The sequence below is a fragment of the Euleptes europaea genome, chromosome 1 (genome assembly GCF_029931775.1).
Source record: "Euleptes europaea isolate rEulEur1 chromosome 1, rEulEur1.hap1, whole genome shotgun sequence".
Lineage (NCBI taxonomy): Eukaryota > Metazoa > Chordata > Lepidosauria > Squamata > Sphaerodactylidae > Euleptes > Euleptes europaea.
The window spans coordinates 66,003,636-66,027,499 of record NC_079312.1 but is presented as its reverse complement, the minus strand read 5'-3'; the positions used below and the strand labels follow the sequence as shown (position 1 = coordinate 66,027,499).

General features: G+C 39.8%; 1 protein-coding gene across 10 annotated transcripts in view; it reads right to left on the bottom strand.

The window, feature by feature from the left end:
- IQSEC1 (IQ motif and Sec7 domain ArfGEF 1) overlaps nt 1–23,864 on the bottom strand; it is a 414,894-nt gene that overhangs the window by 41,650 nt on the left and 349,380 nt on the right. For all 10 annotated transcript variants that reach the window (XR_008933803.1, XM_056861538.1, XM_056861610.1 and 7 more), the window contains 3 exons: nt 15,352–15,634; nt 11,171–12,432; nt 474–635 (listed from right to left, as the gene is read on the bottom strand). Coding sequence is in view for 9 of the 10 variants with exons in the window: in XM_056861538.1 (XP_056717516.1) it covers nt 474–635; nt 11,171–12,432; nt 15,352–15,634 (1,707 nt within the window). In the remaining variant the exon portion in view is untranslated. The remainder of the gene's footprint in view (nt 1–473; nt 636–11,170; nt 12,433–15,351; nt 15,635–23,864) is intronic.

The following is a 23,864-nucleotide window of genomic DNA, read 5'->3' as shown; positions in this document are numbered from 1 at the left end:
GCTAATGCGACCCGCACCCTGGAAAGCGTGACCTTTCCATGCAGCACCATCATCCCATCCAGGCTGCCTGATAACATGCTTGGACTGCTTCTCCCAAAGTGATCGTAGCAAGGTAGGTTTGGGAAAGAGTACCAAGGAAGGGAAAGACAATTGGAGCACAGCCACAACACAATGTTGTCTGAATGCTTGCTCCAAAAGGCACTTCAGTTTGGATGCCAAAGCAGAGAAAAACCTCCATGTAGAAGCAGCCATATAGGTGGATTGCAGAATGTGGATAAGTCTCAGTTTGATTTATTGAGTGCTGTTGTGTATGTGTGAGGGAAGGAGGGACCCTGCAAAAGGAATGGGAAATATTTTCTTATAGTCCTTTTCTTTCTATTTGAAATTGCTTTTAGTCTATGCACAATTTAGTCCATTTAAATGCCACAGAGCACACTTAGATTCATAACAATTGCTACATATTTAGTACTTACTCCAATACATCCCGGTTAAACTGCTTTTGTCGATTTCCAAGGAACTCTCCAATCATCTGCCTGCTGAGTCCTTTTCTCTGGAGAAGAAAATGGGCAACTCCAACAGGTGTATCCGGCACAAAGCCTCTCTCGATCAGGTACTGGATTCCTTTTTCAGGTTTTCTAGTGAAAAACACAAACCCCCAGATCACCTATACATTACTTTTCCTCACAGCATTGTACAGTCATAGATATGTCAGAATTATCATAGGGCTTTTTCAGAAGAAATATTAAGGTTTTAGAAAGGTGTTAAGTCTGTCTAGGATTGCACTGTTGATCTCCAGTGAAGAGGAACAAAACTAAAATCATGTGGCGGGTCTTCGTGAAAGCCTTATTACTATAAAAATGCCATTCTAATACTTTAACCACAGTTGTCATTTAATCATACCTTCAAAATAGTTTGCAATCCATCCCAAATTCTGTCAACACCCCATTTCTTTCTGACCCTATAGGATGCACTCTCTTCCATTTTGTTAATGTTCCCACTTTTGCTCCCTTCACACTCTCTTTCTGCATCAAACAGCTGCACCCTTTTGTTTTACTCTCTGACCAAATCTCTCGACTACCCACTTTTCTCTCTTTCCCCATCCTATAGGTCACAGTACCATAACATTACACAAAGAACTTCTCAACAGTTCCTCCTAGTGTTGCATTCTGAATATAGCAGTAAACCAGCTGGATATCATTGCAGAGCATGAAAGCAAAAGTCCTCTCTGTTCCCAGCACAGGTATTTAGACTAACCCTTTCACACAGCCCAAATAATGCACTTTCAATCCACTTTCAAGGCATTTTGATGGTGGATTTTACTGTGTGAACTGGCAAATTTCACTTGCAAACGATCATTAAGGTGCACTGAAAGTGGATTGAAAGTGCATCATTTGGGCTGTGTGAAAGTGTCCAGTGTCCACAGGCCTGTGGCAGAGCTTAGCAACCAACTGGATTTTCTAGTAACTGTTAAGTTCACTCCTACCACAATCTTACCTGTAAACTTTTTCCTTTTAACATATTTTTTATTCTAATGTTTGATATGCCATGTTATTATACATCATGCAAAACACCTTGAGTCATTGTGGGGAAACTGGTTACTCTAAAATAACCACAATTGTTTAATTAGTAAATACTAAATAAAACAAGACTCTTCATTAAGGGGACAGCTAGAGCACACTTGACACTGACAAGAACTCCAGAAGAGCCACAGCTTTTTCTCCCTGCCTCATGCCATTAAGTCTTTTGGACTGCCCACAGAAGAATGACCCTCCCGAGACCCTTCACTTAAAGGTTGACACCACAGCCAGACCTCCCCCTGGACCACCCTTTGAACTCAAATTCCAGTGGCAGTTACAGCAAAAGGAGATTCTTGGAACACTTTAAAGAGCCAGCATTGTCCTCTTCCCCCTCCCCAGTTCACACGTGCTTATGTTATAATAAATCTGCTAGGATTTGGATCAAACCACATACTGTTTTCCACGTTTACTTCCCACAATTTCAGCATCATTTACTACACCTCTCTTACACGTGTTGTATAAAACTTTCACTGCAACATGGTATAAAGTTTGCTTTAAAGAAAAATTCCCACTCTGTCTTCCCATATCATGCAAAGTGTAGCTGTTTCTTTTAATTCCACATCCGTCACTGAAAGTTAAAGCAGAGTTGTCTGAAAAAAACTTTGTTATAGCTTCGTACAAGCAAATGCCTATCTTTTAGTAAGAAACATGATCCCAAACTGGGCAGCAGATTTACAGCACGCTGAACAAGCTATTTGCAAAGTAATCAGTGTTTATTTAGTGACACAGGTTGTACCTTTACCTTTTGCAAGAGTCCACACACAAGGAAAGACTAGCCAATTACGTTGCTGTGGGACAGCTTTCCACAGGCAAAACAGAAGGAAGGAAGAGCAACTGTGCAATTATACTCTCTCTGCATTCAAAATTAATGTGTTTTATTTTGCAAAATGCAGCTGTTTCACAAGGAAAGGGTGTGGAGGTGGGGTGGTTTAGCTGTTTTCTCCCCTGCCTTTTTTTTTTTTAATGAAGAAAGGCAAAGTAACTAGGAGGTGGCTTTGTTCAGTGAGAAAAATAGCCCCTTTCCCAACTCCATGCCTTTGCAACTTAGAAAAAGCCTTTATTAGAGCCTGCTTTTGCAAAAGGAAACAAACATTATTTAAAGTGAACATTATTTTCATTGACTAAAATGCCCTTTAAGGTCACCCAAGGTGTTTATTTTTCATCCTCTTTCAACCAGCAGCACATATTTTTCAGTGATGGCGGTGGGATGTGTGCATGCGCAGCACAACTGAGACAAATCAAAGAAAATGGCAAGACCAGATATGGGAAATAAATGTGGCATAATCTTGACCCAAAGGCTAAGATTCAACAAAGAGCTCAAAAATAAAGGAAAACATATCTTTATTAAATAAATTATAAGAAAGTGTATTAACGATATCTGGACAGCAGATTTAGAATATCATATATACCTATTGATAGAATTCTGCCACACAGGGTACATTTCTTCTAATCACTGTTTTCTTGATTAACTCATTAACATTACAGGCATGATACATCTCCCAAGAGATCTGTCCATGTCCATTGGAAGTGCCATGGGAATGAGCCTGATTACTAACATGTTTGAGAGTGAAAAGGTCTTTATTCTACAAAGGCATGAGAATGATCTCAGTGACATACAGAATGAAAGAGGTATAGTATGGCCTAGGTTAATTAGCTTTGACAATTCTGGTAGCAACTATTTTCCACTCCGATCAACCATACCCTTTTCCCCCCCCACTCCAATCAACCATACCCTTTAGAGCTGAAATTTTAACTTTCTGCTCCCTCCCAATATCCAAAAGCATTTAATGATGAAGCTGTACTCAGGATCCATCGAGGGTAGTTGTAGAAAAAGCCTGCAACATATTTGTGCTATCATCATTTCCTCTGTGCGATCATCCAATTTTTCTCATGCGTCTGCACAGATCTAGGAAAAAGCGATTTGGGAAACTACTGTTGATGATCAATAACTTCTCCATGCAGCCCTTATTTTCTCACGAGGGCACAACTCGAGAGAGGGGGAAACAGGATCAACCTGACATGAGTTGAAAGAATGGGCATAAACCTCAGGAGGAGGGGGTCAGCAGAGCTCAGGCTCTAAACGAAACAAGACGGACCAAGTGGCTTTTTCACTGTGTTTACTTCCATTTGGCTTAAGCTACCTGGAAAACGTTAGGTTAGATCACTGATTTTGTAAAAGATTTTGCTGTAGAATGAAACAAACAAACCAATCCTATTCCTGTGACTCTGGGAAAAGTGCATGGGTGAGTGGGGAGTTGATACTGCAGGTGACTCGGTCGCCAGGCTTGGTGTTTACGAATTATCTGTGAGAATACTGCATGGTGACCTGCAATTCCTTGGTCAGCTGTTCTTTTAGCAGAACTGGAAAAAGCTACCAGTGCAATTACTCCTAGTAGGGTTGCCAGGTCCCTCTTCGCCGTGGGTGGGAGGTTTCTGGGGCGGAGTCTGAGGAGGGTGGGGCTTAGGGAGGGGAGGGACTTCAATGCCATAGAGTCCAATTGCCAAAGCAGCCATTTTGTCCAGGTGAACTGATCTGTATCGGCTGGAGATCAGTTGTAATAGCAGGAGATCTCTTGCTATTATCTGGAGGTTGGCAACCCTAACTCCTATACTCTCCATCTGAGAACAGATTTTTCTCCAGATTTGGGGAAGGGCTTGCCACTTGCTTCCTAATGTTCACTGGCTCATGGTAAAATATTTTCACCTGCTACTTCCTCTGGTACAGTTTCCATTACTGTCAGAATAATTTGGATATCTTGTAAAATCATCTCACCCATGCAGGTTCCCACAAGCCAGAGGGAGTAGATAAGTTTACCAGGCAAAAAGCAGCAGTGGGATTCGCAAGAGAGAAGAAGTGTTGTTCTCATTGTCAAACAAAACATTTAGCAGACAAAAGGAGCATTCCCAGTACATTATTAAAGAACTGGTACCATATACCTTCAGTGCTAGTAGTGTTGAGATAGAGAAAGAAATAACTAGCAAAAAACAAAAGAGAAATTTCTGGTAATATCATTAAGGAAATGGTTCTGTGCTTGAGTAAATCTGTAGTTGAGAGACAGGAAGGAAGGATGAGAAACCATTAATACATCATATTCCTAAGTAAACTCTTGATGAAGGTTGAAAAGTCATAAAAGAAACACATTTAATTATTTCACATCAAGACTTTAATGCTGAGAGCAAAGGAGAAAATGAAAGCCACTAAGGCCGCAGAGGGAATGATTAGGGCTGCAAGGAAAAAGGGATTGAGGGCATGCAGCTACTCCACCTGTTCTTGTGGATCAGAGCTTCCTCTCTCCACTGAAAACTCAGTCTTCAAGGATAAGGGTTTGCACAGTCACATTCTTCCTACTTCTCTCTTCCAGTTTCTGACCTCTTTTCTCTGGTCAAATCTGCCCTTTCCCAAATCTACCTCAGTTACCCAGCAGCCAGCAGAGCAGAGGCTAATGGTGAGCAAGTAGCCAAGCTAAGGGACTCAGCTGCCTCTTTGCTGCTGCCTGGCCCCCAAGCTCATGTATGAAATAAAAATGTAGTCAGTAAGATGTGTGTGTGTGTGTGTGTGTTAAGTGCCGTCAAGTCACTTCCGACTCATGGCGACCCTATGAACCAATGTCCTCCAAAACATCCTATCTTTACAGCCTTGCTCATATCTTGCAAATTGAGGGCTGTGGCTTCCTTTATAGAGTCCATCCATCTCTAGTTGGGTCTTCCTCTTTTCCTGCTACCCTCAACTTTTCCTAGCATGACTGTCTTTTCCAGTGACTCCAGTCTTTTCCAGTCAGTAAGACACCATATAGAAAACTTCCTGAAGTTGGAGGGTTAAACTTCCCTGCTGCAAAATGTGCCGACATCAGAACTTTTATTTATTGTGTGTGTTAAGTGATGTCAAGTCGCTTCCGACTCATGGTGACCCTATGAATGAAAGTCCTCCAAAATGTCCTGTCTTTGACAGCCTTGCTCAGATCTTGCAAATTGAAGGCTGTGGCGTCATTTATTGAATCAATCCATCTCTTGTTGGGTCTTCCTCTTTTCCTGCTGTCCTCAACTTTTCCTAGCATGACTGTCTTTTCCAGTGACTCTTGTCGTCTCATGACATGACCAAAATATGATAGCCTCAGTTTAGTCATTTTAGCTTCTAGGGTCAGTTCAGGCTTGATTTGATCTATAACCCACTGATTTGTTTTTTTGGCAGTCCACAGAATCCGTAACACTCTCCTCCAACACCACATTTCAAAGGAATCTATTTTCTTCCTATCAGTTTTCTTCACTGTCCAGCTTTCACATCCATACATAGTAATAGGGAATACGATGGCATGAATTAATCTAGTCTTGGTGGCCAGTGACATATTCCTTACACTTCAAAATATTTTCTAGCTCCTTCATGGCTGCCCTTCCCAGTCTCAATCTCGTTCTGATTTCTGATTTTTATTTATTAGTTTTGGTTTTATCTAATCAGATATGCCCTCATCTGTCCACCTGTATAACACAGAGAAGATGAGAGAAAATGAATAGTCCAAGGTCACCCACCATGAGTTTCATGGCTGAGTAGCAATACCTAGTCCATCAGTATACCAACTATACCACGCTGGCTCTCAGTACTGGGATTACTTGGAATTTGGCATATTTGTTCAGTGCAGCTGAAGTTTGACATTTTCTCTCAGTTTCTTGGACATTTTCCTACTTATTTTGTGATGCCTCTACCTGGGAAAAGCCTCCTTCTCCTTGGTTCGCAATCTGTTCCTGCTTCCCTGTTTCTTCCACAACTGCAGACTCAGAAAAAAGTGCAACATATGCTGTAGAGATTATATGCAGGCTGATTCAGCAGTATCATGAAGAAATAAAAATGCAAATTAAAGAAATTACAAGTTAAACAACTTCTATGGGAAATTTCCTAGCTTTTTATTAAGTCTAAGGTCTGATTAATATACAATAAAACCCCCATCTGGAGAAGTCCCATAACCACAGCTGTGAGGAAAAAATAACGCATGAGCCAAAAGGAGCATGCTGCTGCTTTCTAGCAACAATTTGCTAGAAGGACTTGAGGCTTTTACAAAAATTGCCTCCGCTAACAATTCAGGGGAAAAAGCCGTTTTATATATTGCATATGTGCAAACCTTCTAACATTAAATACCCAACTGAAGTCACTGGGATGCTGAAACAACTGTACGTTTTCCATCATTTAAATGGCATGGGCTCCCTCGTGCTTATCATATACTCTGTAGCCTGAATTTTATCTCTTCAGATTCAAGATGATTGATACTGTTACTCTTAAGCAACAATAATGGTATACATGCATTTCAATACGGCTATGCAAAGGTTTTTATAACAGAATGGAGAAGAGAACACAGATACTCCATTTTCTATGGTTTAAGAACTCCTATAAAACAAATGGATCCCCAGCTTTTTATTCATACAAGAAGAAATCATTTCCCAAGAATAAGGTGACCCTGCTATTTTTATTCCAAGTTAGTCATGCAAACCCAATCTTTTCCCTCTTGAGATGTATTGAAAATAACATTACCAGATAGTCCAACATGCTGACTCTGCTGCACTACACTAGTATAAATTTGATACCAAGCAAGTTAAATAAATATACAGTTTCCCTCAAAATAGCATATTCTCAAAACTGCCTTTTCATCATGTCTTAAAATCAGCCTGCCTTGGCATTATCATCCTGAAACAAACAAAATAATAGACTGTTGCTTCCACAAGGACAAACTAATATAGTATTTCCTTGATCCACATAAGTGGAAAGAACTCAGAGGTGCTTTGTTCAAATATATGAATTACAACTCAAAATTATTGAGCTCCATCTGTGCTTCTTGGTTCCTGAACAACAAAAAATGCAATGATCTGTGTTTCTATGATGGAAAAACCCCCACAAAGATGTATAACTTATTTGTATCCACAGATCCCAATCTTCTACATTTTGGGACTGACCCTAGTATTAACCATATGCAAGTAGCTGGCTTATCAATAAAAAAATATTTAACAAAAAACTCAATTAAGTCCATTAATGTTACAAAATGTTCTATTTCTGTTTTAGCCCCTGAATGAAAAATTAAGGGATAAGAAAAAAACTATATTTCACAGTCGCATTTGCAGGAAAGAAATAGATGATCGTTGAAAGAAAAATTCAAAATTCAAAGACTAAATTAGAAAGGATACTTTATTAGCACAACTGAAAAGCACCCTCTAATTAGATAGATGTTTTATCTTTTAAAAGATTGGGAAGTTGTTAAATGTATTTTTAAAATGACACTCATACATACCAACAGAGAGTGGTTTTTGAACCCAAGGAAAGGAAAACCAGATTACTGATCTTGCAAATCGGGCATTAGTTTCACCTTGCCTTTACCTAATGCACCAAGCTGTGTCTTATTCCTGTGAGCCAATCTGGGTGTGTGGTTAGAAGTCTGATCTCAAATACATGAGTTGTGGGTTCCAGTCCAGACACTTCCACCTGTTTTGCCACTGATAACACTGTTGACCAAAGGAGAACTTTCCCTTCTTACCAGCATCCCCAAAGGTGGGGTACAATCCCATGGCTCCTGTTTGCCACAAACTTGACTTTCCTCAGGAAGCTACTAGGGAGTGGCCAGGAATGCTTTCTCTGAATGTGCAGTTCTCTGCTGGCTGCAAAAGGCTCAGGTCATCCTTGCAATGTGCTGTGTGTGGACAATAGACGGCTGACATCGGGGTGGGGTTGGCCAAATCACTGTGCGTTAATTGGCTACTTCTCTCTATTTGTCACAGGGGTGTCATCATCATGCTGATTCATGACTAGTGGGTGTCTGTGGGGTTATATCGTCAACTGCAATTGCGCTGCTCTCTCCACATCAGAGGTTCATTATTTAACTTACATCTCTGCTATAGAGCATGCCCAGGACATTGACCAGAGATGCTGTTGCAGTTGGATGGGACTGTCAGTTTATTCTACACCTCCTAGAAAACAAACCCTCTCTCTTTCCTTCCCCTCTGAAGTGCTACAGAAAATAAAAGCCAGTAAAAGCTCTGCAGGAGCTCTCTACACTACAGCAAAGACACACAAACAACAGCTGAAAGATAGAAAAGTGGAGAAAGACATCTGCACATGAGGACTACTTTAATTACCTTTCCCCCAACACTAAAAGGTAAGCTTTGCTGGTCATGAGGACTGCCTAACCTGCCAGTTTAACCCTGACAACACCAACCTATTAAACTGTTAAAGAAATCGTCTGGTTTGTTCCATGTACTCATGATGAAGACTTTTGACACAGTCAGTAGAACTGGCCCTACACTAAGCATTTGATCATCACAATTTGTCAAAGAGTTTAAAATGCAAAGTACTGGAATCCAGAGAGTACCCCAACAGTAGAATCTCTCACGCACTTAGTTTTTTGGGAAGTTTCACTGTTTATGCTCAATCTCTTGAATAACAATTCATTTGGATATTCACGGATCTGTTTACCTCGGATAATATGGTGTTCACTTTTACCCACATATTTCACTTTTGATGTATCTAGTCATTTATTTTACCTGAAGCTATACTGCTTTGGCTATTGTTGTTCCTTACAAGGTACTGCTTCCCTCCTGTGGTGTTGTTGTTCATGAATAATAAATGGTCTTCCTCTAAACAGCTGAAAAAGGCAGCTGTCTCTGCTATTCAGTTGGATAGCCTAACCGCCCTGAATTCCTGCAAACAACAAATGAGCTGGCAAATACTGACCCGCATAATTATAGTCAGAGAGATACTTGGCTGTGGTAGACAACAAACTCCTTCCTTTTATAGAGGCCACTTTAAAATGAGATTATAACCTGATCAGCTCTCTGGGTTTTGTGACAAGAGAATCCTGATTAATCCTAGTATGCAGCTTCAATTGCGTGCTTGGAATATTTAATACTAAAAGAAATCTGATTGGCTGTGAATGAGGTAGTGACTCCATTCCAGCTTCTGAGGACATTTCCAAGCAGTTAATGCTGGGCACTGCAACTGAAGGCTAGATTTCACTTCAACATTTGAAAAGGGTTATATACCTCCTTATAAAAATGCTGTAAATGTTCATTTTTTCACACACCCAACATTTCACTAAATTACTGCGCTCAATACGTGACATAGTGTAACAACAAAATAGTAGCAAGCATGTGCAGGAGAAAGAAAAATTCAAGGACTAAATTATAAAGGTTCTGAGCATACAGGTACAACTTAGAGGTTTTAAGGTTAGCATCGTCCACTAAAATAAGTTGATTCTCCCATCTCCTGCCCCTATGACAAATGACTTACAACAAAATATTGTGTAACGTGATTTGCATTCTTATTGGAAGTTAAAAAGAAACCCTAACCTGTCAATCTAAGGAATGACTCCGATATCAAAACAGAATGCTGCTGCACATGTTACATAATTAGCTGATACTACTGCATTTACAAATTAAAGGGACTGGGTGGTGTACACGCATAAGCAAATAAAGGCACTGACTTTACATTATTTAGGATGTTGCAAAATGCATTGTGGAAGTAGTGCACCACCCAGGCTCTTTGGCAATAACAGCCTCAATCTGCAAGGAAGTGGAATTCTGAGGTATTTCTTCTTCCTATGCTCTCCCTCTGACAGGGGGAGGACCATGAAGACATTTCCCCTTGTCTCCGTACCATTTTATGTTGGCCCTGAGTGCTTCTTTGGCCCCACCTGATATCTCACAAGGCTTCCTGCATTGACTACTGTGCTATAGAGTCTGTTGCTTGGGAAAGGAGTCAGCATTTGTCATACTGTCACTGTTCCTTATTCACTTTTCTCTTCCGTATCTTTAGTGCTCATGCCTACACTGAAGTGTAATGCATGAAGTAGCCATGAGATCTTCCTACATTTAATGTGATCATTTACCTTATCAATTATAATCAACCAAAGGTACTGCTCCTTCAGCCTGATTCTATGCCCTACACAGTACTGGAAGGACCACAAAGGTAGTATCCTGCTACAACAAACACAATGTTTTGTCAACAGGCTTACTGACCCTTTGTCAATAAGAGATTATTTATTTTTAGAACAATGTGAAGTAGAATGGACAACTCTACCCAACCTATAGACAGGAGAATTCTGCTTTAGCCGCTGCAGTGAAACAGTAGCATGCAGATTCCATGAATATTACAAGATTATAAATTTTCTTGGTCCAACGTTAACAACTTTGGCCCTTGAAGGAACACTGAGAACTCCAGTGCTTATTATTTTTTGCTTTTAAATGCTTTTCAATTGCGCCAGTTTCTACCATTTGCCCAAATATTCCGTACCCCTCACCCCATCTCTTTCAATTTTTCTGTGAAGGAGAACTGGGGGTGGGGGGCTTTCAAAAGACCACTTGTCTAAGAAGTACCCCGAGGTTTAAAAAGCAATATGGCAATGAGGGAGGGGAGATAAAGAGGGAGAGTAGGTGTAATAAACCGGGAATTAGATAGAAATAGGCAGCTGATAACACACAATGTTTGTGCATGTGTTAACCTTAACATCAGACTTGCAGCCAATTCTTTTATTCTATGATAGGAAATAAAATATTTATCTATTCAAAAAACAAAACAAAACCATTGCTTCTTGGGAGGGAAGGATGGAAAAAAATGTACTCACTTATTAAAAAGGTTCAGTCCAATCCTATAGTGGCGCTTCCTGATGATGTCATTACTGAAGGCAGGAGAATCCCAGCTATTGCGAGTCTCTTTGTGATATGTTTGCTTGCTCAAAGTTTGTTCCCTTAGGCTATCTCGAGAAGAGGATTCTGAGCTGCAGTTTATTGTGTCATTGGAATTGGAAGTGCTATTAATGCTGTCATTGTCACCATCAGAGTAATCAGACTCAGATTTGCTTTGCCTATTTGCTGTGCCATTAATAGCTAAGTGGCTATCAATAGGCCTTGGCCTATGTCTATTTTCCTGCTCCTCTCGGGATATTATCTTGGTCGGGATACCATGTGAGATGTGTTTTGGACTACCTTGCTGACTAGTAATTCCTCTATCATACGCATTCTGCCTCTTCAATGATCCTCGCTCTGAACGATCACTTAAGTCCACTGAACTGTCACTTGGTGGTTCTATAGTTAGTAAAGGCAGATGGTCCATTCTCATTCTTTGCTCCTGGGATTCTAGTGAAGGGGTACTCCTGCAGCTTGTGTCAGTGTCTATCTTATGATCTTTGTGCGTCATAGACCAGTACTCTTGAGAGGGGTTTATTGACCGAAGCCTCACGTCAGATTCTGTGCTAGATGGCCTATCCACAGATTGGGAAAGGGGCAGTGGTGGGGATAATTCTTCTTCATCAATGTATAATGTAACATCACTATATGATGCAGTCATCTCATCAAGTTTTCTATGATCAACATTATGGCTTGTTGGTTTAACTTGACAACTGTCCCTCTCTATTTCACGACTTCTGACCTGATCAGGTATCTGTACCTCATCAGAGTGTAGGCTACGACAATTCAGGGCATCATCAATTGACTCTGCAAGAGATTTCACTTGTCTTGAAAAAGCATCCTCCAGTTCCGTTATAGCATCAGCAAAGTCAGTAGATGCTGCTGGAGATTTCATTGTAGCTGAGTCACCAAGGTCGCTACATTCAGATTGGACAAGGGCTCCCAGCTTTGACCCATCATTTGTAACAGAAACTTGCTTCCCCTCAAAATAGGAACTGTGGACTTTCTCAGGTCCTTCAAACGAAAACTGCATTCTCATATTGGACAGCACGATGCGTCTTGACATACGATTTTCAGACATAGAACTTCTAAGCCGCTCAAAGTTTTTGTTCATCTGATACTGGCGAAAAGCAGTCTGTATAGTACGAGCAGCATGTCTAGTTATGAGACGGCCTCCATATTTCCGTTCTAGCATTTCAACCTAAAAAGGAAACATAAATATTTTATCACACTCATGCTGTACGGATTATTATATGTCACAGTTGTAATGAATAGATAACCATGATTCTCTCACAAGAGAGTATGTACACAATCCCTCTTCAGAATGGTAAATTACCTGTACAATTGCACATAAAGTTATCCATCAAAGAGATCTTTATCGCATATAAACTTAATTAACTAAAGAAAAGGAGTATTACCCACATCTCTGAAAATTATTTCTAGATAAAGGGCAGCAATTTAATTAGCCATACTGAAGAAACTAATCAGATTTTTGATTTTGATGAAATTAGGAAGGATTAATCAATGATCTAACAAGTGTAGTAAAACAAACTCTTCCTTGATTTTCTACAAAATGCAGCTCAGTCACACACATTAAAATGTTAATTATGTTTGTAATTTAATAAAAAGAAGCTAAAGTTACTGAAAACATTTTAGATGTATTGTAAAATTATATTTGAACACACACACACACACACAAAGTTTCTTAGTAGAAACCTTTCCAAATACATTGTTTCTTAGATTCACATAGGCTGAAGACATTTTGATGTTTACTGAACTAATTATAAAAGTTCTTACATCTTGGATTTCTTACAGCCCATTCCTGAAGCGAGGGGCGAAGCTCCTTTGGAGCCAGCGCGGGGGCAAACACACCCGTGTCTCGGCACCGCTGGCCCCCGCTGCCTGTGAAGTCATGCAGGTGGGTGGCGTTCTCGGGGGTGAAGCTGCCTTTAGTACTAAGTATTAACCAGGGCTGAGCCAGCTTCACTTCTGAGATTTGATTTCAGGCTAGCCTGAGCCATCTAGGTCAGGGCTATGCTGATTTAGTGTTTTATAAATAAGCTTGTGACCTTTGGCCAAGATCATGAGGAACTTCAGTGTAGATGGTCACTGATATGCAAATGACACCCAGCTCTATATCAATTCAATTCAAAACCTTTATTGGCATAGCGAATCATTCAGGGACCCAGCTCTATATCTCATTATCTCCGCAGCCAGAGGCAACTGTAAAGGTCCAATGATCATGTGGCTGAGGGTAAACAAAATGAACCTTAATCCAGACAAGACTGAAGTGATGCTGGTTAGGAAGTAGCTCCAGTGCTATATCAGTTGCCCTGATTACCTGCTTCCAGGGCCAATTAAAATCCTGGTTTGAACATTTAAAGCCCTTCATAGCCTAATGCTAATTGAACCCTCATGCTAATTGAACCATTGTCTACTGGTACGCTCTGACATGCCAGTTAAGTTCCTCAGACAGACTTCTCCTTGTGGTGCCCATTCTTATGATTGTCCCACAGGCTTTCTCTGTGGCAAATCCAGAGGGTGCTTTCACTGGCTGTATTTAGAAAGGCATGCAAGACGGTTCTACTTCAGAGACCATGTGGCAGAGAATAAACTATTTTGGCAGATTTGGTTATGTTTTTAATTAGTTTTTATTTTGTTAATTGACTCTTTATGTTTTTGTGTTCCTGCAATGTCTTGTCGCTTTTAAAAATCTGGTTTTTATTCTGGATGATTACCAAACATCCATCATCAGTACTGGCATGGTTCAGATGTAGCAGTGCACCATGATTTACCACTATATAAACAAGCCTTGAAGGAGCATAAGGATGACTTTTGCCTACCCTGCTCCCTAAACTCCTTCCCTCGCATACAGTGAAATAATGACTTCTTTCTACTTCTACTTCTGTGGCAAACTGCAGTTTTCCATTTGAGACAGAAAAGTATGGCCGGTGCCTGCAAACCAGGATTCCACATATTGGTTTAACCCAGTTTTACAAGGAAAGTGCAAATCATAATTTGCCAATTTGAATGTAATGGAAATCTATGATAGCAACTTCAATTGGTCCAAAATCCAGCACCTAGTGTCCTTACAGGTTCTGGACGGTGTGACCATATTAAACCAGTATTATATCATCTACGCTCGCTTCCAATCTGTTACTGGACTGGTTTTGGTGCTGGTTTTGACCTTTAAAGCACCAAACATCTTATGCCTAGGGGAGCCGAAGAACCATCTTCATCACTATCAAACAACCTGCTACTTGACTAACCCTAACCATAACCCAGAGGACTTTCCCCTTGGGAAGAGGCCTTAGCAGAGCTCTCACAGGTAGGAACCCAAAGGAAGGCTTTTTCAGATTGGGGGGGGGGGGGGAAGAGCTTAGGCAAGCAAGCCTGAAATTACTTCAAAATAAATCCATGCCTCTTTATTTTCAAGAACATGCAAAAGTGAACCAGCATAGTGTAATGGTTAGAGCACTGATAATCACTCATTGACTTGGGAGCTACAAGTGGCTCTTCTGAGCACTGCTCCCCAATATAGCATCTCCCCATGTTTCAGAAAACTGGACAAGGTTCTTGCCTAGTGGGGTTTGTGTTTGACAGGTGATTCTCATCCTGAAAACAATCCCCAGAAGAACAAGTAAGCTGCACCCTAAGGTGCAGGCTTCATGCTAAGGATGAGTCAATGTGGTTCTTTTGGTTGATGGTAATTGTGAATGAGGTTCTTAACAAGCTGTGGAGTGAGTACCACTGGGTTAGAGTGTTGGGACTAGATCTGGGAAACCCAGCTTCAAATCCTCACTCTGCCACAGTGACCTTGGGCCAGTCAAACGTTCTCAGACTAGCCTACCTTACAGGGCTGTTGTGAGGATAAAACAGAAGAGGGCAGAACATTGTAAACCCATTGCAGAGAACAATGGTGTAAAAAAAAGTAAGTAAATAAATAAAATTATCTCTCAACGTAAGTATTAGCTGTCAAGGACCACACAAATCTGAATAATGCATGGATATGTCAAATTATCAGATTAATATGAAATTAATCTATTTATGAATGTTGAACATTTCTTTTCTATGACACAATTTAACACGGTTCATAAATAAAACAGAAGAGTTCAAGTACCTGCTTATCCTGCAAGTCAGAAGAGAGTTCATAGCTCTCTGAAAGTGACCTTGACCTTTTAATAGCTTCTTCTTCTGCTTGTTTTCTCAGTATGGATGTTGAATGCTGAAGCTTGGGTCTCCGGGGCCTTTGCTGCCCAGGAGAGACAGAATATAGCCCGTATGGAGAATGGTCGTAATGGTCTGGGCTTAACGCTGAACTGTGAGTTATAGTTCCTTGATGATAAGCAGATGGGCTATCCAGTGATGTGCCGGTTTCACTTCCAGGAGCTTCACCCTCAACGCTAAACAGAGCAGAGAAAGAAAAAGTGATACAATTTCATTGATACAAATACATAGAAAGATCCTAACTTATCATTAGTCCAGTGCTATATACAGTCATTGCACACACAATAAATATACATGGGTCCTAATGTATACAATTGGGCAGAAATAAATCCTGCCAAAGTGACTGCATGTCTAAAGAGATTTATAGTTTTAATAGGGAATCACATATAATCACACCACTACATAACTTTATAGTTTACACACACACACACACAGAGAGAGAGAGAGAGAGGGAGAAGTGACTCAAATGCCAAATTCTATTTTGACCAATAACCTGCTAATGTAAACATCACATGGAGCATTGATAGTAACTTTCTACATTTTTTTGCTAACCATGTTCTCATTTTCCCTACCTTTTCTCTTCAGCTACACTAGGACCCTTAGCAAAGAAGAAGATTCTAGGTCTTCTCATCTAGGTTTATATTTCATGATTCACATACATTGTATCTGAACATAAATGACCCCCTGCTGCTAAAACAAAAAATCTTCCTCCCTGTTAGACAAACACAGCAGCAGTCCTTCAACAGTTCAGAGTACAAAGGTATCTCTAAAGGGCATTCTTCTGTGGAATCCATTGCAAGGCCAGATCAAGAGGAATATTGTCAAAACTCCCCTGACTTTCTATACATGAAAAAAAAATCACATTCATACAATTACAGACACTTATAATTAAAACCCATTTCTATTTTGAACTCCCTCAAAATGTGGCTGGTGCCAAAGAATGATTTCTACACACACATTAGAAACCATTTACCTAACTTCTGACTTAAAAGGAAGCTGACAAGAAATTGAAAACAGCTCCCTTAAAGGTACAGGTGTGCTTAAGCCTCAGGGTTATATCTCCCAGTGTTTTGAAGTTGTGAAGCTATTTATTCTAAACAGTCATCTTTACCGGAATACAGTCCTTTGAACAGCTCTCCCATCGACCTGTTCGGAATTTTCTCCTTGTTTGGCAATGTATTTCTCTCACTTTTCCATCCTCCAACTTGTAAAACATCTAATCATCTTTTACAATTATGATTATCACAATGACATTTTAATAAAGACATATCTTATTTATAACTTTTGACATCATCAATAAATTAACAAAGCACTGGTTTTAAAGTACACAGGATATTTTACCTCTGCCTACTAATATAAAATTTCTCTATTGTCTACATTTTATATTGTGTGTACACATACAATATAAAATGTAGAAAACAGAAAGAAACATTTTGGTGTGATTGATGTCACTTTGCTCATAAACCAGCTCCCTGCCATAAGCCTGACCTTTGAAAAGGCAACTCCTCCCCCAAGAATGCCCCAGGAATGCCCCCCATACAGGCGTGGGGTTTCCCTACCAGGACACCGGTGTTTGCCCCCACACCAGCGTAGATGCCACCTTATTCCATAAGGTGGTACCCATGCCAGCGCAGGGTCACTCTGGCTCCTAAAGAGCTTCACCCCCCCCCCTTCATGAATAGGCTCTATTTGAATTCTAAATTGGCACCTCTCAAATAAAAAAATGACAGTTATCCAAACAATTCATATCACAATCCTATACCCTTTTTTTTTTTGCCGTCAAGTCACAGCTGACTTATGACGACCCCATGGAGTTTTCAAGGCAAGAGACGTTCACAGATGTTTACCATTGCATGCCTCTGCGTCAGAACCCTGGACTTCTTTTGTGGTCGCTCATCCAAATACTAACCAGTGCCAACCCTGCGCAGCTTCTGAGATCTAAAGAGATTGGGCTAGCCTTGTCTATCCAGGTCAGGTCCTCTGAAGCTACAGATATACAAACAATCCTCCCCCCCCCTCCAATTGTTTTCATGCTGATGTTGTGGGCCTTTTTGTTCCACCCAATGTATGTGTCCCTTTTACACTATTGATATGCAACTTAAAGTATTTCTGCTTCTCGCTAAAAAGCAAACCAAATTTCTTTTTAAAATTCATTGGTATGTAGATAAAAGCAGAAATGCTTTAAAGTATGTTTTTCAAGTTTTTTTTCTTAAATACAAATCTGTTCAAAAGGCTTTCCTTCCCAAACTCTTCATCCTTTTCAACATATACCCATCTAGAATTTCCTTTTAAATTGAAATATCCCAACTGCAGCAGCATACATGCAAGCAAGATCATCTGTTTGCCTCATCAGAGAGGTAGTAACAGAAGAGTCAGCTAACTCAAGGCGGATGATGAGTTCCAAAAGCAACAGAGAAACAGAGAGATTACTGCTCTGTTTTGATTAAACAAAAACCACCAATGTGCAAACAGCAGCTTGATTTACAATACGACCCATCTAACTGATGGATGCATTTTGCACATATGGTATAGACTACCAAAGAATCCAACTATCCATTTTACAGAAATAAAAAGGTTTAATTATTCTCTCTTAAAATGGTTTATTATTTAATTTGATGATTAAATGGGTCTATATAAAATTGTAAAACAAGAAAGATGGTGTGCTCATAGCTTGAACTTCCTTTCCTACATCACTAGCAGCACAATTCATCAACTTGTATGGACTCAGAAGGGTGTAATTCTGCTTAAATTGCATTATATATGGGGTTCTGGATTTCAATGCGTGGCTTCAGCAAACCTAACAATTTCCTTACTTGACTCAAAATAACATTGAGTACCCATACCACCAAAAACTATTTTAAAATACAGGGGAGCAGGTGATCAGCCATCTTTAAACATTTCTGCTTGAGCCTAATTTATATTTACTAGACAGCTGCACTCTGTAAAAATCTCCTAAGCGTTCTTTACATTTAAAATCATAAAAATACAGCCAAATCTTTTTTAAAACCCTAAGAAAAAACAACCTATACAAAAAAAGTAACAAAACACATCAGCCTAAGAGCAATTTAATTAACACAGCCTTGCCAAGAAAAGAAAATCCACCAATATTTATTTATTATAGCCTCCTGCTCAAGCATACTTATTTAGTCAGAAGGGTTCTTGGGGGGGGGGGGAGAAAGAGAGAGCTATTATCACCCTGCTTCCTACAATATACTACAATATACTTTTTGAGATTCAATGACCAGGACTATTCCAAATCTGTCCACGTTACAGATCACACAAAATACACTATTACAATGGTTGTTTTATCTACAATTCCTTATCCGAGTTTCCCTTTTCTACCACTGAGCTGAAATTTTCATTGATGCAACCCGCCACAATCCTCAGATTATTTTTATAAATGATTCTTGAGGGAAAGTAGAGTTGTTATGGGATATAAATACTGCACCTTGCTCCCCAAAGGGTGCCCAAAGTAGCTTACATCATTCTGTTCTCCTCCAACATATTCTCACAACTTTGTAAAGTAGGTTAGGCTGAGAGTGTGTAACTGGCCCAAGGTCACCCAGAAGGCTTTCATGGCAGGGTGGGGATTTAAACCGGGATCTTCCAGATCCTAGTCTATCACTAACCACTACATCACACTGGTATATAAATGTATATATGAAATTAGGGGTCTTTATTATCATTATTTTGGTCTTGTACACATTTCATATTTTATTGCCCATTCAGCAGCAACAACAAAGAAGGAAACATTCAATGCCTTTTTGAACATACACATTTCATTTGACAATGAAAAACATCACAATAGGACACTGAAAAAGGCCTTGCTCCCTAACATTTATGGAATGCCATAAGGAAAACATAGAAGGCCTCTCAATCAGATTGGAGTACATAAAGAGATAATGTAATACAATAGGAGACATTTCCTAACAAACAGAATTTCAGCCGTATTTGAGTCATTTCTTGTTGGAAGTCAAAATACGCTCTTTTGCCCTTGCCCAGCAGTTCATGAACCTTTGGTAGCAATTTTAACATGAATGAACTCTGAAGGATCCAATAAATATTTAAAAATAACTTGGAGGGGAATTGGACTGAATTTTTGTTGTACCAGCACAGTTTCAACAAACAGAAATTTGAACCGATGTTGCACAACATTCCCCATGCAAATCTAATACTTTTGGAGAGGCTTTTCATTATATGGGTGGGAGTCACCTCTTCCAGAAACTGAAGGCACTTCACGTTCATACAGTGGAGGAGTCCATGGATTTCCTACCTCCAAATGCAGTTCCTAGCAATCCTAAAGGTCACCTGATTCTCAGGAGCAGGATTTAGGATGGCACAAAGGACTGTAGATTGGGGGGGGGGCAATGACAGTAAAGACCCATTCTGCAAGTTCCATTAATGGTTCTTGAGATCCAAACCATGGTAGTCTGCAGGACTGTGGAGAAGTTGCTGCAAATCCCAACTGTAATACCTGCTTCTTTCACACTCTAGATGTCTATCGTGCTGGTATAAAGCCTTTCTAAATGCTTAGGACCTTGTGCATTGCACCTACTTGCGTAACACCTTTTGCTCTGAAAGCTATGTTGCCCCATGCATACTGAAACAGAGAATCATCAGGGATGATGTCATAATGCATCTCTATAAACAAACATCACATTTTGAATTGTGAGATGGCATTCTAAGATGAAAATCTTAGAACACACAGGCTTGTACCCTCCCACTCTGCTCTAAAGAAAGAGCAAAAAGAGGGAATGATTTCTACCTATTGTGGACTTTATTTTACCTCCTATGCTCTTGCTGAGGGTCAGCTAACCCTCCACGAACAAACTTTCAGAGATCTCAGTAGCCTGTAGCCACAAGCAGTCACAGACATGTCCTGCAACACTAATTGATCTCATAGGATAAGAGCCACCATAGATGTATGTAAGCATGCAAAACGCACTAATACTTCAAATATTACTGAATTCAAACCAACCAAATAATTGACTACCATTTAAATAAACATATAAAGAGCTATAATGTTGAATCTAATAAGTGTTAAAACAAACTGCTGAGGTTTCCCTCAGTGAGTCAACTGATCTGCAGCTACAATATAAAACAGGCAGCTGTGGATCTGAAGATAGCATCAATATCCTGTTCTGAAATTGCTGCTGCTATAAAACTGGATTACAATACTGAACACTAAACAGGAGGATAATAGTTCAAAACTAGAATGACGTTGGTGAATCAGCAATTCAAAAGGAAGCCAAAACAATGCTTTCATGTATGCCAAGGCTATTCTCCCTTTAAAAAAATGCCCCCATATTTCCAAAAAGGGGTTCTATGAAGCAATGATCCTTTCTTATATTCTGGTCTTGTTTTTTTGGCTTTTCAAAAATAAAACTAAATGATATTTTAAAAATCTAACAATGAAAAAGGGGATTTTGTTAGCAAGGCCCTAGACATGAAGTCTCTGGTTTGTCATGCCAATTCAATGTTGTACCATCACAGGCCAGGTAAACAGTTAAACTGGCCAGTGGGACCTTGCCTAGAAAATAATAGTGGTTTATTCTGCTTGGACTGCAGTTGCTCAAGCAGCAACCTAAAACTGGGCTTATTGAGCGACTGCAGTTGTAAATGTCTCGCATTCAAGCAGTTAAAGGTGTGTCCGACTATAATAGCTGCCTAAGCTCTTGACAGATACTAAAAATAGCCACATTTTCTTATCTGGCAAGAGAGCAAAGAAGAAGCTTCAATGCACCAATTGACTAGTCATTATTGTCAACAGATGGCCTATTCTTTCCCCACAGTAAAATATTCTATGTAAACAAGAAAGCCACTTGGAAGCACTTTATCTTTTTTATTTCATTGTATTATCATTCATTAGCAAGAGGAAGACTGTGTGATCCATGCCCCCGTAGGGCAGTATAGCAAAGCTTCTCCTAGTCATCTGCTGTAATTGTAGGAATCTTCAAAACACAAGCAGACATCAGTAGTAAAGGCAATATAAATAAATAAAAGCAGTGGCAAATATTTATGTATGCATGTATGTATTTCATTTCTAGCCCTCTCTCCCTGGCCACAACTAGGCTCAGGGCGGGTAACAACCATAAAATCACAATTTGTATACATATATCCTAATAAAAACATTTAAAATAATAAAATGTCAACTCATAAATTTAAAAACAGATGGTGCACCAAATTAACAAAGTAGGTAAAGGTAAAGGTCCCCTGTGCAAGCACCGGGTCATTCCTGACCCATGGGGTGACGTCACATCCTGACGTTTCCAAGGCAGACTTTGTTTGCGGGGTGGTTTGCCAGTGCCTTCCCCAGTCATCTTCCCTTTACCACTAGCAAGCTGGGTACTCATTTTACCGACCTCGGAAGGATGGAAGGCTGAGTCAACCTTGAGCCGGCTACCTGAAACCAACTTCCGTAGGGATCGAACTCAGGTCGTGAGCATAGCTTTTGACTGCAGTACTGCAGCTCACCACTCTGCGACACGGGGCTCCTAATTAACATAGTACCTGCTGCTATGTTGCAGATGTCAAGACCAAGCACCCGACCATTCCCCTAGATACACCAGTTATAGAAGGAGGGGGGAAGAGGATGCCAGCATTATTTCCACCTGTGGCTGCCCTCATTCATAGGACTGGTGGAATAGCTGTCTTACAGGCCCTGAGGAACTCTTTCAGGTCCCTCATGGCCCTGTTGTTACTAGGCAGAGCATTCCACCAGACTAGAGCCAGGACAGGAAAAGCCCTGGTTCTTGTTGAGGACAGCCGCACACTCTTTGGGCTGGGGACCACCAACAAGTTGTTATCAGTAGAACTTCGGGGGGGGGGTATACCAGGAGAGGTATACTGCTTATGACTCCTATAGGGAACAGGGAGAACCCTTTATACAATAGCTTTGCTTTGTTCTTAAAAAATATTTTATATCTATAGGCCAATCCTAGCATTCCAGAATAAGTCAAATAGAAGAACTGTTCTGTTAAGCATTCACATTTACAGAAATCTTACCTATTTTTTAGAAGTTAAAAATCATTGTATTTTTAAGAAGTCAATTTCATAGTAACAACTACAATTAGTAAAATTTAATAATTGTTTTTATTCTAAATAAAACTAAAGTTTTAAAAATGTTTTTGTGGCAACATGGTCTAATGCTGGCCCCAAGAAGTTCATCTACAAAATTCCTCCTCCTCAAATCTGTTCTAAACTACTGCGGTCGCATGACCTGTCATTGGAAATATGAACCCAAAACATTGCATAGAACCATTTTCAGACTTGTTTCAGTATTCCAGTACTACTATTATTCTAATCAGAAGTATTTTAAAAGCTTCAGAATTCAATGGTCTGAGCATTTCAGGAATTTGTAATACAAGTTTTGAATTGATGGTGATCCCATACTTTGTGCAGGGCAAGTCAATATTTTATTGTCTTAAATGTACACAAAGGCCTGCTTACAGCTTAACCTGAAGCAATTACTGTGACCGGGTGGACAGAAGGGGAGGGAGTAGAAGATCTTGGGCAATTGTGCCCAACCTTGGCTCATCCAGGGGTTCTGAAGCTGCTTTCTGCAGCCCACCTTCATCTGACCAGCTATACATCGTGCGGAGACTGGTCTAACAGGATGCAAGGATGTGGCCTTGAAACAAATGGACTGTGGAACAGAATTTTTGCACTGGATGCAAAGCATTAATACTAAGCAACAAGCCAGAATCTTAATAAATGGATCTTTAACTGGGGGAAAAAAACCCCAGCAACAGGAACAAGACAAGGGTACCCGATATCACCAATCTTATTTATTTTAGTAATGGAAATAATCAGCTATAAAAATTAGACAAGATATAAGAATCTCTGGAATAAAAAAGCATAAAGAAGAATATAAAATGAAAAGCTGTGTGGATGATATTATAATATCAGTAACAAAAGCAAGTATTTCCTTCAAATATATGATGGAACAAATAAATTGGTGTAGAATATACTCTGGATATAAACTAAATAACAAGAAGACAAAGATAATGTTATTAAGAGCAACTAAAGATGAAGAAGTGGAAATAGAAAAAATAACAGATTGTGTTGTTACATTCACTTCTGGGAAAGCCCTGCTGGCATAGCTGTGCTGGTGGTAGTGGCGCCCAGACACCAGTGAGTTTCGGTAACAACACAATCTGTTATTTTTTCTATTTCCACTTCTTGGTGGAAATAAACTATCTTGGTGTAAATGTTATAGGACAAAATGATTACCTATTTAAACATAATTATCAAAAAGTTTGGACAAGCATCAATGAAGATATACAAAGATGGAGAAAGTTAAGAATTTTGTGGTTGGGAAGAACTTCTACAGTCAAAATGACTATCCTACCAAGATTGGTTTTTCTATTCCAAATGTTGCCAATTTACATAGAGGAAGAATAATAA